The sequence below is a fragment of the Pelobates fuscus genome, chromosome 5 (genome assembly GCF_036172605.1).
Source record: "Pelobates fuscus isolate aPelFus1 chromosome 5, aPelFus1.pri, whole genome shotgun sequence".
Lineage (NCBI taxonomy): Eukaryota > Metazoa > Chordata > Amphibia > Anura > Pelobatidae > Pelobates > Pelobates fuscus.
The window spans coordinates 202,231,876-202,245,600 of record NC_086321.1 but is presented as its reverse complement, the minus strand read 5'-3'; the positions used below and the strand labels follow the sequence as shown (position 1 = coordinate 202,245,600).

At 36.6% G+C, this 13,725-nt stretch overlaps 1 protein-coding gene across 1 annotated transcript; it reads right to left on the bottom strand.

Annotated features, from left to right (window-relative positions):
• Nucleotides 1-230: 230 nt before the first annotated feature.
• On the bottom strand, nt 231-7,001 carry CRIPTO (cripto, EGF-CFC family member). Its single transcript, XM_063456527.1, has 6 exons — nt 6,744-7,001; nt 4,628-4,674; nt 4,371-4,547; nt 836-950; nt 353-456; nt 231-247 (listed from the first exon to the last, which is right to left on the bottom strand). The coding sequence occupies exons 1-6, from the start codon at nt 6,764-6,766 to the stop codon at nt 231-233; spliced, it is 483 nt and encodes a 160-aa protein (XP_063312597.1). The 5' UTR covers nt 6,767-7,001.
• Nucleotides 7,002-13,725: the final 6,724 nt, after the last annotated feature.

Here is a 13,725-nt window from a genome sequence, read left to right as displayed (position 1 = left end):
AATAAATGTTTATGCAAAAACAAAAACAAAAAAGGGGCTTGCTATTGAAGGGGTTAATCATGTATTTGCAAAAAAATATTTGCAGGGCTTTAGGGAAAAAAATCAGTAAGTTGACTACAAAAGGTTATGTACACAACTACCACACTGAATGTGTCTGCCATGACAGAATGAGTGCCAACTGATAAGACTTATCTCTTAGTAGTGCATTTTGACATAATCTAAAGTAAATATCACAGAGATACCACAGCTAGAAAAACAGAAATGACACAGTTATAATTAAACAAGAGAGAAAGAGTACCGGGTGGACATAGTATAGTTATATTTTCCATTCATATAGTAAAAATGTACTTACCACAACCAGTTTGTGTTAAGCAGCGAAAAGACCCATACATGCATCTGCACAACTGACAACCTTTCAGAATCCAGTCTCCATGTTTGATTTTACCAACGCAATTCCTAATGTGAAAAAAAAACAAGTTTAATAAGCTATCAGTATAGTTAGCTATATTTCCATTATTTGCAAATCTATTTTACTACAAGATGACTTAAAACTCACAAATGAAATTATTTTGGCGATATTATTTGCCTACATTTGCCGGTGTATTTTTACATTATTGTGCTCGAAGATATCAAAAGATCTGGAACACTTTAGAAATGCATATAGAAGATGGAGTATACGTGACTTAATGTATAAATTGTCCCTTGCACATATAGGATTTTTTTCATTTTCTTTCTTCCAATTACACGTCAGTTAAAAGCTTTTGCTAAAGAAAAATCCTGAGACACATTATCTGAATGAAAAAATAAATGATACATTCCTTTATAGTAGACTTACTTGTTTCTTTCATCATATTCGCAAAAACGTCCAGAAAAATGCTTTGGACATGCACAAAAGCTTCCCAGTACGCAAGTTCCTCCATTATTACAGCAATTTCTGTTGAGTTTACTACCTTTAAAAAAAGAACAAATACAGTGTTAGCCAGACACACTTATCTCAAACAACAGAAAATTCATCTTTTCACTTTTGCCACCAAAAGATCATTAAAGCTTCCCATTTATGGTTTTGTAGAGCAATAAAATTATCTGGCTGTTAGAGGTGTTTGTTCAGTTAAAACAGTGTTTATATAAGGATTAAAGGAAAACTACTAGCCATCAGCAACTTCCAGGATGGCGACTCCAGAATTCTTGAATTCTTTCTGGGAGCAGAACATGAACCTGGGCTAATTTACTAATGACATATACACTGTTACAAGTTTATTGATCGGCAGTGTGAGGAAGCCTCCATTCATGGAGACGTTTTATCATTAAATCACTGATGCTGTCCAAAAGGCTTTGGCGGAAAGCAAAGTAATAAAGTGATGCAATGCAGGAAAGAAAAGCTAAACAAAACAACCCAGTGTGCCTGCAGGGAACCTACATGGATTTAAATTAGCATTTACATACTTAAAAAAAGCAAAATGAAATTTTTAGTATTTATGTCCTGGTAAAATATATAACTATAAAATTGTATTAATTTAGTCATTTATTAATGCAGAAGTATATAATAGTTTTAACACTTCGAAACAGAGGGAAATTATATATGCCTATATTTGAGAGTAAATTTCAGGGAAAATGCAAATATAAGTATTAGGATTAGCAATGCTATTAATAAATCCTAATTTCTTTAAACGTACATCAAATCAACAGATATTATTACTCCTATTGAATCCCAGTGCACATAAAAAATGGCAGCTCTGAATGTCTGGAAATGTAGTGGAGACAAATGTGTTTTTATTACATGCTCTGCACAGCTCGCCCCTGGAGATGTAACATTTCCTGAAATTTTGAAGCCATGGAAAAAAAGTGTTTTTTTTTTTTTTCGTTTTTTTTTTTTTGGACAAAACTTTACATTTTCTGATTGCTTTTGTTTTCTTTTTAAAATGAGTTGAAAGCTGTCTTGTTCCATTGGGAACATGCAGTGTGTATAAAATTAAGCTTAACATAAACGTACCGCTTATTCACTAAATGATAAATGACATTTGCTTTTTAAAAACATTTTTGTTACATAGGGAGCTACAGGGTATAGACAGATATGATAAGTAAACATGAATTATTAGGAACTTCTTTTGCCTGTACATATGAAAAGGTATCACCCCCGTTCTAAAAAAATAAACAATAAAAAAAATGAAACCATCAACATAAAAAATTGTCTTCTCTAAACCACCTACTAATTCATAGTACCAAACAAAGAGAAATCACTCATTTCCATTAAAGGGACAATATAAGCACCCAGACCATTTCATCTAATTGAAGTGGTCAGGGTGAAGCGTCCCTATCATTTTGGCACAGCAACTGCAAACATTGAAGTTTCAGAGAAATTGCAATTTTTACATTGCAGGGTTAAGTATGCCTCTATTAGTTGTCTACAGACAGCCACTAGAGGCACTTCTTATCTTTTCACTGAGTTTAACTCTGTGAAATAGCGCTGGATGTCCTCACGCTTTGCATTGTAACTTTTAAGTCCTCACAGGAAATTGTTGATTCAATGCTTTCCTATGGGAAGGCCTAATTTGTGCCCTGAAATCAGTTAAACTTAAAAAAGTGTTTTAACCCTTTATTTGCTGAGTGCGGCGGGAGGGGGGTCAATTGGGGGGAGAAGAGATACACTATAGTGTTAAGAATACAATTTTGTACACTCCAGACCCCTAAAACACTTGCTTGCTGAAAGACTTTAGAGGTCTTTAGGAGGTCGTCTTTAGGCATAAAACTATTTCATGAGCAGAAACTTTAATAAAACAGGATGGCCCCCCTGGCTGGCAAGATGACAGTAAGGAGTGCTTCCTCTCTCAGTATGACAGAACTATAGTTATTTTGTAGTGAGTTTTCCCAAAGGGAAGTATTGGATAATGCTTCCATATATGATGAATCTGATTAATTTATTCTCATTTACTTCCATTAAGTTTAATGTCTTTAGGTCGCCTCTGGCATACAAGCATGTATCTTGTCATCCTAGTAGTATTTGGAAAAACATTTCTTTGGACTGTATTTGCAAATTGTATTTATTATTTTTCAGAAGAAATTGCGCTGTAAAAATGTTTCCAAATGCTGAATGATGGTCTCACCATTTTAATTAAAGGAGGGGAAAAATAACAACAAAATTTGAAATTCATTTTAGTAAAGAACCTTGCATGCTGTGATGGGGGAGGGTTTGCAGCAAACATTCGTAAGAAGCAACTCATCATTTAGATAAAGGTTATGAAGATAAACTAATGCAGATATAATATGATTTAATTTTCAGAATTCATATGAATTTAAACTCGTACCTTCCTAGTAAGCCAAACTGTGAGAGAGAAGCAAATCAATCAACTATCCATACACCAACAAGATGGAGCTCACAGGCAAAAATAAACTTAAAACCCTTTTCCTGCTGGTCCCCTAGAGACATAGATGCATATTTTCCTTCACAGTATTTTTTTTAATACCTGCATTATTTTCCAGAATTTGTTCTTCAGGGTACAGAACTGAAATGATTTGAGACTTAACATAAAGTTCATGTTATATAGTTTTTAGAAATATTGGACGTTTAAAATATATAAATACCATGTCATACACATATTTGTTATCATTGTAAAATAGCATATATGATGTATGTTTAAAAAAAATAAATAAAAAAAAATCCATCTAAAAATGGCTTTGGAAAAAAACAGAAAAAAAATAATGTTTTTTTTTCCGCCAATTGTTTCCTTTTTTTTTTCTTCAGAAGAATTGACACCAACAGAAATGTGGCAGTTTTATTTTAAATAAGCTTATTTAGGACTCCAAACTATCCCAATTTTGGAAGGGCAGTTACGATTTTCTCAACGAACTGAGCCCAATAAGCATAGTGCAAACTCATCATATGACATGCCTGCGCTATGGTTGGGGCACTAGTATTGTGCTAATAACACTGGAATAGTCAGTGGAATGACCTTAGATGATAGGCAGGTAGCCTGGCATGCATTCACACCAGGGTGACCTGACAGTAATTTAGGTGGACCTTTCCATTTGGGTGCCACTTTGGGGTAGATTGCCGGCTTACCTCCATAACCACCTTATCACCAGCATCCTGCTTCTCTGGAAGCTGGAGTTGAGAGGTATGGTAATAGTGTATTTGTTAGAGCTGCCACTGTTATTACATTACATTAATCAATATTCCTCCTGGAATCAAATTATTATTTTATAAGTTATGAAAAATTGTAAAAGGGTACCAGTCAGCAATATAATCTGTGTGCTGGCTCCACTGGTTTCCATGGTGACTGTAAATACCCCAGAGTGCTATTTTAACTGAACACTTTGCGTTAAGTCTTAAGCATTACATTTTCTCATGAAATAGTTAGAAGGCTAATACTTACTGTCTGTAAGTCCAGTGAAAGGGATGATTGGTCTTCCATTCTGTGGCTTTCTGCCCCCAGTACCTTTGCTTAAATTAAGAAAGGCCTCAATTCCCATGCTGTTGTTTATAGGTGGATATTCTGTAGTCGAATTTAACCTCCTGCTTTGAAAAGCGTCAATATTCTCTTTTATACTTCCTGTAAATGAAAAACAAGTAAGCTTCTAAAATGCGTTAACAGAAAATAGAGTCTATTATATAAAACAAAAATGCTATTACCTTTTATTAAAGGAAATATTAGCAAAGTCAAAGTAATTCCAGTCAGCCTAGGAGAAAAAGAAAAAAAAACAAACACTTTCTTTAGTATCTTTGTCACCAGTGCCATGATTCATTATGATAACACACTTGTAATCTTTTTTAGTATCAGGAAAGCCTTTGTGACCTTGTTACTGGGAAAAACCTTGTTGAATTTCAAGCATACCCACTAATGATATGGAATCTTTGCTGCCATTATTTACAAGCATTCTTGATAAGTCAAGAAAATATAAACTCCCGTTGTTCAACTGCTAAGATGGAAATGGACTGTTAATGGCATCCTAAGCATTTCACAGATACCCAGTTAATTATAAATTGTGATGTTAGTGTGGGTCAATTTAAAGGGAGAATTGAATTGTAGTTGTAAAAGTACACACAGTGTGCTGTGAAAAGAATAATGGTCTAACTTTATCAATTTTGGTTTGTAATTCACTTGCAAATAACCCAGTGGAATAAACAACCGTTATAATAAAAAATTTTATGCATTTTATATGGACATGTAAACAAAAAATACAATAAAAGCCAAGCCATCCCTTCCGAATAAAAAATGCATACTCCTACGTTGATTTTCTTAAAATTATAAAATGTATGAAATCACACATCATACGCGTAATACCGTTCATGCATTTATTGTTAGCCATACAAGATTTTAATCATGTAAGATCTGTGAAACACCATATATTGCAAATACATTTTGCCCGGGGGATTAAACATCAATAAGGAACAGAGCGGATACTGCAGTGTTACAAGGATCATCAATTATTAGCTATCACAAATGCCAGAACCTGTCTGTAATGATAAACTAATAGAGTGTTTGTAATTTAACATTTAATCAGTATTAAAAAAAAATAAAAAATAAAAAATACGAAAAGCAATCTTTAAAATGATGGTTTTGGATGAATGCAATGAACAAACGCAAAAACACCTGAACTAGGAGATATGTAATGAAAAGTAACCAAAGACTTGCAGCAGTTTCTTACTGGTGCATTCATGTGTGAAAATGAAAATCTTAAAAGCCCAAGGCTATATTTACAGGTCATTGCAAAACTCCATCATCAACCCAGCTCTGCATACAGTGTTCTAAAAAAAAACTTGGGAACAATTAGTATTAGCATGAGAGCACAACACAGTTGATTTGGCAGAAAAGTTAATTGTTTTTATCCACCCGCTTAACAGAGTAATTCTGTCTCAACAAACATCAATACCAATCACTCCCTGTTTCTCTCTTCGCATTTTCTCTGCATCATTCGGAGCTCTATCTGTTTTCCACATTGAGAGTTCTCCTAATTGGAAATTGACATTTTGAATGGAGAAATTGACATCCAAATCTGTCGATTCCCAGAGTGTTAAAAAAACATTTATGAACAACGCCAAATGTTATATTGTCTCATACTCTAAATTATGAAGTGATGCCGTACCATGAACTGCACTGAATATCATACAAGCTAAAAGCTTTAAATACAAACTGCCACCAGGCCTAAGAATCCAGCCATCTATCTTCAAATCAAAACGCAGATGATTACTGATTACATGTATAGAATCTGTACTGCCACACTATACATGTCTCATATCATTGGCATAGCAATGCATTTGTATATACTCTCCACAACATACTTGAAGAGTTAAAGAGTTGTGGATGCATAGAATAGCCTGCTAACAGAAGAGGCGGTGACAAATAAAGCACATTTATACAAGAAAACCTTAACACAATGCTTTGTTAGCAATAAAGCTTATGTTTTAGATCTAGGCAAAACAGATAGGCCAATGTGAGTCATGAAATTAAAATATAACATTACATAATATAAAATAACATCCTGTCTCTCTGTCTATCTATCTATCTATCTATCTACATACAGATATACATATAGATCAGCCGTTTATTTAATTAAGGAAAGAATAAATATTTTATTAGACTTAAGAGAATAAACGTAAAATACACAATAAACATATGATGAAAGATAAAATAAGATTGGTCAGGCTAAACTGGTCCTGTATATCCATTCCCTATCTAAATGTATTTTGCCTCAAAATATTATTTTGCTTTACCCTAATGTCAAGAAAATGTACAGTACATTCTTACCTCACATGGCTTCTCCAGAACATTTTCCTGGTTACCAAATGGTAATGTGAAATCCCTTCTGTCCAACAGCTGCTGGCCTGTGATCAAATATTACTCACTGAAGATGAAGTTATCTCTGTGGAAATCCAGTTTGAGAGATTAATCCATGCTTATATAAGGCATCACAATGAAAGGATTGGGAAGTCTAGATGGTAATTAGAAGTTTCTTTTCAGATCCTCCATTGCTTGTTAAGCAGGATACAGCTTTAAGTGCATGTTGTACATGGTTACTGACTGTTAAATTGGATTAATTGGTAGTTTGGTTTCTTCACTCCATGCTCCTCCCAATGTGTAGTTAAGAAAGGGTGGAGCAGGCCACACAGGGCTTCACAGCAACATAAACTAAGTAAACACATTAAATGTTTCCAGTTCCAGCAAGGTGCTCACAACTCACTATTTACTGTAAGAAAATTATAGCTACAATTAAGTTACATTTTGAGACATTGAGACATTTTGAGACATTTATACATTTACAACTGTGTATTTTGCTTTATTGGTATAATTTTTTTTAAAATTATTGTGATTATATTCTAATTTTTTTTAATTATTGTTTTACAATTTTTGTTTTATTTTTTATTATTGTTTTCATACTTTTTTTAATTTTTATTTTAACATATGTTATTATTTATGTGGTTTGATTTTTCAAAAGCAGCAAGATATTCTGCAAATAAAATTAAAGGCATTTCTTGACATATTTTAATGTGCCGGAGAAAAGCAAGAGGAGAGCTATACTTATGCAAACATTGTGTTATTGCTACTGTTAATGAAGTATCAACATTTCTTGCAACATTTATGTTTTTTATTACTTGATTTTTATATTACTTGATTCTGGCCTCACCTTTGAGCCTCACATTCAGTATGTTGCCAAATCCTGTAGATTCCATCTTAACCCCTTAAGGACCAAGCTTCTGGAATAAAAGGGAATCATGACATGTCACACATGTCATGTGTCCTTAAGGGGTTAAAAACATAGCCCACATCCGCCCCTTTCTTACTCAAGATGCTACCAAGGAGCTTGTCCATGCTCTCGTAATTTCCCGCAAGGATTATTGTTGTAACCCTCTTCTAATTGGTCTTCCCAAAAGCCGTATTGCCCCACTACAATCTGTAATGAACGCTGCTGCCAGACTGATTTTCCTCTCTAGTCTGTCCTCTCACACCTTACCCCTCTGTCAGTCCTCACATTGGCTTCCTGTATCCTATAGAAGTCAATTCAAAGTGCTAACCCATACCTATAAAGCATTGAACAGTTCTATCCCCTCTTATATCTCTTCACAGATCCATAGGTATGCCCCTTCTCGGTCTCTCCACTCTGCCTGTGGCCTTCTCCTGTCCTCTGCTCACACCCGTACGGCCAACTCACGCTTGCAGGACTTCTCGAGGGCGGCTCCCTTCCTATGGAATAGCCTGCCTACCACCATCAGACTCTCCCCTAGTCTTCAATCGATTAAGAAGTGTCTTAAAACCCATCTCTTTAGGAAAGCTTATGGCCTCCCAGAGTAACTATCTACCTTACATACCTGTCTCTTGCTCTCTCCTATAGGGCAGTACTTTACTCTCTTCTCCAGCTCTGCTTCACTCCCACCTATTTGCTTGATATTTCCTGTCCTAATATGTTTTACACCCCACCTCCTATAGACTGTAAACTCATTTGAGCAGGGTCCTCTTTAACCTATTGTTCCTGTAAGTTTTATTGTAATTGTCCTATTTATAATTAAATCCCCCCCTCTCATATTATTGTAAAGCGCTACAGAATCTGTTGGCGCTATATAAATGGTAGTAATAATAATAATAATAATAATATTATACCATGATGGAGCAGTATTTTTCATTTTGTGGGTGATTAAAGGATTTCCTTTTGATTTATTTCCTGCTATGTATATTTGGAAAGTTCTTATAAATGTAAATGCAAAGTGAAAATGTATTTGAAATGTAAATATTTAATGACTTTTTCAAGTATGTCTGTGTTGAATATTTGTAATTTTAAAAAAGAAAACGTTTTACTGATGTTCTTTTTAATGTATTACATTTACAAATATCTCAAGGGATTTAGCAAAACATTCTCTGTAGAAAGAGGATTAAACCAGGATGTAACCGGTAGTTGGAGGTACATTTGCTGGGAAAATTATTATTTATTTATATTTGTATTTAATATAAAAGATGTCCTTTTTAATTTAAAAAAAGAGCCTTACAACTTAGATGGTAGAAACTCATGCAGTGGTAGAATTCAATTTTCAGAAGGACATAACTTCTGCCCTGAGCAGGAAACAGATCAAGACTAAGCTTCTATTTCTAGAAACAAAATTGGCTTACTACATGGGTCATGTAATTTTATCTACAAAAACATGTTTTTTCATAAGTAATACATAACTAGTATTATATCATCATAGAAATGCTATCATTATGTTTTGGAAGTTCATGGCAAAATTCTCTGAGAGAGACCAGTTTACTCTTTGCTTTCCTACCAGTACTGTTACACAAAACAATTGCCTTAATGGACCTTTGTTTAGCATTAAAACAATAAAAATGTTTTCACGCTGAATGGAAGCATTGCACCAGGCGACTCTGATCACTATAGCCACTTCAATGAGTTGAAGCAGTTACAGTGCCTACAGTGCCGTGTCTGTTTAACCCCTTAAGGACACATGACATGTGTGACATGTCATGATTCCCTTTTATTCCAGAAGTTTGGTCCTTAAGGGGTTAAGGAACACAACCAAATTTGATAGCTGCATTGACAAATCACACATTTAGTTCCTAACCATCTTTTTAAGCAGTTAATCTTCCAAGCGGGAAATGAATTCAATTTTATATTTAAAAACACCCTCTACTCATATAGCATGCCTGGCACGTGAAGGAATACATTTGTACATATGAAAGAAATAAGCTTTACTAAAACATCTTTGTGACCTTGTTTCATTGTCAAGATGGTTAGAAGAGCAATGACCACTTCAAAACAGAATAAAAGGAAAACCTAAAATTTCGATTTTGTTCCTCACTGCATTGTGTTTAGTTTTAAAGACTAAGAATACAAGATTTTCCAAATGGCAGCAGCACTTTATTTGAATTTGTAAAATATTTGTAGAGCAAGCGACTATAAAATAGAAATAAATTGACTTTTGACTCTAGGTATAGTTGTGCACTGATTCTTTCTATTTAATTTGTTATGAGTCTTTGTGACTTCAACAGCATGGGGTTTTCTCAATTTCTACAAGTTATACCATGCATAAATAAAGATGCTATTTCAAACACAGCATGATCCCCTTTGGAATTTATCAACCAAACACAGTTCTTGTGAAAACCAACCAAATTTTATACCAAAATAACAGAGTAGAAAACATTAGCACCCAATTATAGCTTGCTATCTCTAACATGCCTGGGCTAATCCTTTCAACCAATACTATATATTGGTATTTGATTCATTTTCTCCTGTGTCCCAGAAAACAGCAACAGAGAAATTACTATGGACTGTAGAACAAAGGTCACACATTAGGACAGCATGCTATATCCTCAATACTGGGACAAATATTAATCTTGGATGCTTACAGGCAGAGCAGCCCAATATGGAATGTGGTGGTTAGGGGTGGAGCTAGAGAGGAAGGGGGTGTTTCAAAGTGTGCATGTCAGTGTGATGCCCCTCATGGGAAGCTCATGCACAGAGCTCTGCTGAAAAGCTCAGATATATGAAAAATATTCCCTGTGTTTGTTTAACAACGTGCAAGAAAATGTAACACCATGTTTGTTCTATGTTTGCTGGGGACTTTTCTATTGTGTCAAAATAAGTGGAAAGCCAGTGTACAAAAGTACGAGAGGATTATGAGAGATGAGATGTTGTATGTGTGTGATTTTGTATGATTTTGGAGGCTGCTTGTGAGGTTGCATGTTTGGAGGGAAGATGCTTGCATTATTGTGTGTAGGTCATAATGCGACTGATGTTGTGTATGCCTGTTTGTGGCCTGGATACTTATGGTTTTGTGTGTGTGGGGGTAGCTACATGAGGAGTAGAGTGTGGGGATGTTGCTTGTGTGACTGTGTGTCTGTAAATGGTGCTGCTTACAGTGTGGTGTGTGGAAAGGCCTATTACAGGTCTAGTTTGTGTGTGGAAAGGGGTTTGTTGTGTGTCTCTTTGTGTGGGCTGTTGTGTATGTGTGTAGAGGTTCGGTGCTGCAGTTAATGTGTGTGGTGATGGGAGTTCTAGTGTGTGGGTAATGGGGCTGTAGGATGTAGGGCCAATGAGGGCTGTAGTATATAGAAGAACATGGGCTGCAATTTGTGTGGGGATAGGGTATATAGTGTGTGGGGGAAATACAGGCTGCTGTATATAGAGAGACAGGGGCTGCTGTTTGTGGAATAATAGGGGCTTTAGAGTGTGGGGACAATTCAGGCTGTAGCATATGGTGGAATAGGGGATGCAATATGTGGAGGATAGGGGACATAATGTGGGGGAAAGGGACTGTAGTTTGTGTTGGATAGTGAATGCGGTCTTGGGATTGTTGTGGGTGGATAGGTACTGTAGTAGGGGAATAGAGACTGTGATAGGGGGTACTGGCTGTAGTGGAGGAAAATTGACTAGAGTGGGAAAATATAGGCTGTAGGGAGGGAATAAAAGCTGTAGTGAAAGGATAGCAGCTGTACTGGAGGTGCAGGTTATTGTCATGGATCCATGTCCAACACTCAAACCAGAGGGAAAAGGGTATCCTAAACTACAAGATACATATATTACTGGTACTTAGAGTAGCCAAGCTTAATTTATGAGAGTATAAAGTACAGAAAACTGGGACATGCCAAGGTCAAGGATTGGAGAAAAGCAGTGTAATAAGTAAACAAAGCCAAAGGTAAGGATTCCAGAGATCAGAGAAGTAAAATATACATATATAGTGACAGAGAGAATGTGAATGTAAAATGTTAATGTTTTGGTGTTAATACATCAAAATGATGTTTGATATCAGAACTCATGAAGTTGGCAACATCAAAAATAACACAGGAACGGCGCACAACATAAATACTCTTGCATTAGCATCCTCCTGTGTTATTTTTGATGTGGCCAACTGCATGAGTTCTGATATCAAACATAATTTTGAGTCATTACATGGGTGTGGTGAGGAAGATAGAAGCTAAAGTACAAGAATAAATAAGCACAAAACATTTTTCATTTAAAAACCTAAAGTTTATCCCCTGTTCCCTGGGTCATAGAGGAAAGAACCTTAATACAATTATTGATGCGAGCTTACAATTTATGAGAATTTGAGGTAGGTGTGTATATATAAATATATATTTGTGCTTGGAATTTCTAATACGTTATGGAAAGTAGGAGGAGATGCAAAGTTGGTTGAGGTGTGCTGAAACCAACGTACGAGTAGGCCTGTAATAAGAAGAGGACCTACAAAGGTGAAATGTATATTTATATGGGTGTAGGTGGGTGGGGACAAACAGCTTGAACAGCAAAGGTTTCAATAGGGGCCATAACTCTGTAAGGGAAATTGATACCACCTCTTGAGTCGTTGCATTGCCCTGTAATGTAGGTAACCCAGGAAGATTGCCTGAATCGAGACTGACAGGCAGGCCTGGACTGGCCATCGGGCACAACAGGCAAATGCCCGGTGGGCCGCGGTGGCCATTGTCCAGGCCGGCAGGGGAGGTCACATGCAGGGCCAGCACTATCCGAGTGCCAGCCCCGCTGTTTTCCATGACGGGCCGGTGGGGAGATCAAAAATACTATTTTTATTTTTTACCCTCCCTCCCCCAAACACACAATCCCTTCTAACATTCACACATATCACTCTCACACACATCACACACATCACTCTCACACACATCACACACAGCACTCTCACACATAGCACTTTCACACCCATCACACACAGCACTCTCACACACAGCACTCTCACACCCATCACACACAGCACTCTCACACATCACTCTCACACACAGCACTCTCACACATAGCACTCTCACACCCATCAGACACAGCACTATTACACCCATCACACACAGCACTCTCACACCTATTACACACAGCACTCTCACACCCATTATGCACAGCACTCTCACACATAGCACTCTCACACACATCACACACAGCACTCTCACACATCACTCTCACACACAGCACTCTCACACATAGCACTCTCACACCCATCACACACAGCACTCTCACACACATTACACACAGCACTCTCACAAATAGCACTTTCACACATAGCACTCTCACACGATCACACACAACACTCTCACACCAATCACACACAGCACCCTCACAGCCATCACACACAGCACTCTCACACTCATCACACACAGCACCCTTACACACAGGACTCTCACACACATCATAAACAGCACCCTCACACACAGCACCCACACACACATCGCACACAGCCCCCACACATCACACACAGCACCCTTAAACACAGCATCCATCACACACACATACTGCGGCCTTCACATACACACTACATCCCTCACAGACATCCACTGCACCCCTCACACATACACACTGCACCAAACACACACACATACAATACTTCCGAACATATTTATATTATATATATATATATATATATATATATATATATATATATATATATATATACTACAGCACCCCTCACACACATACTGCACTCCTAAACACATTACGTTCCAGACACAAACTAGATCCCTTACCCAACTCTGGATCATATACACACACTAGATCCCTATATACACTCTGAATCCTTATATACACACACTCACTAGATCTCCTACACATTCTGGATCCTTCAAACACACACTAGACTCCTGTATACACACACACTGCACCACCTACACACACACACTACATTCCTAAAATACACACTCTGGATCCCTTATAAACACACTAGATTCATTGTAAACAAACACATACTACACCCCTAAACACACACTCTCTACAACCCCTACAAACACTACATCTATATATACACACACA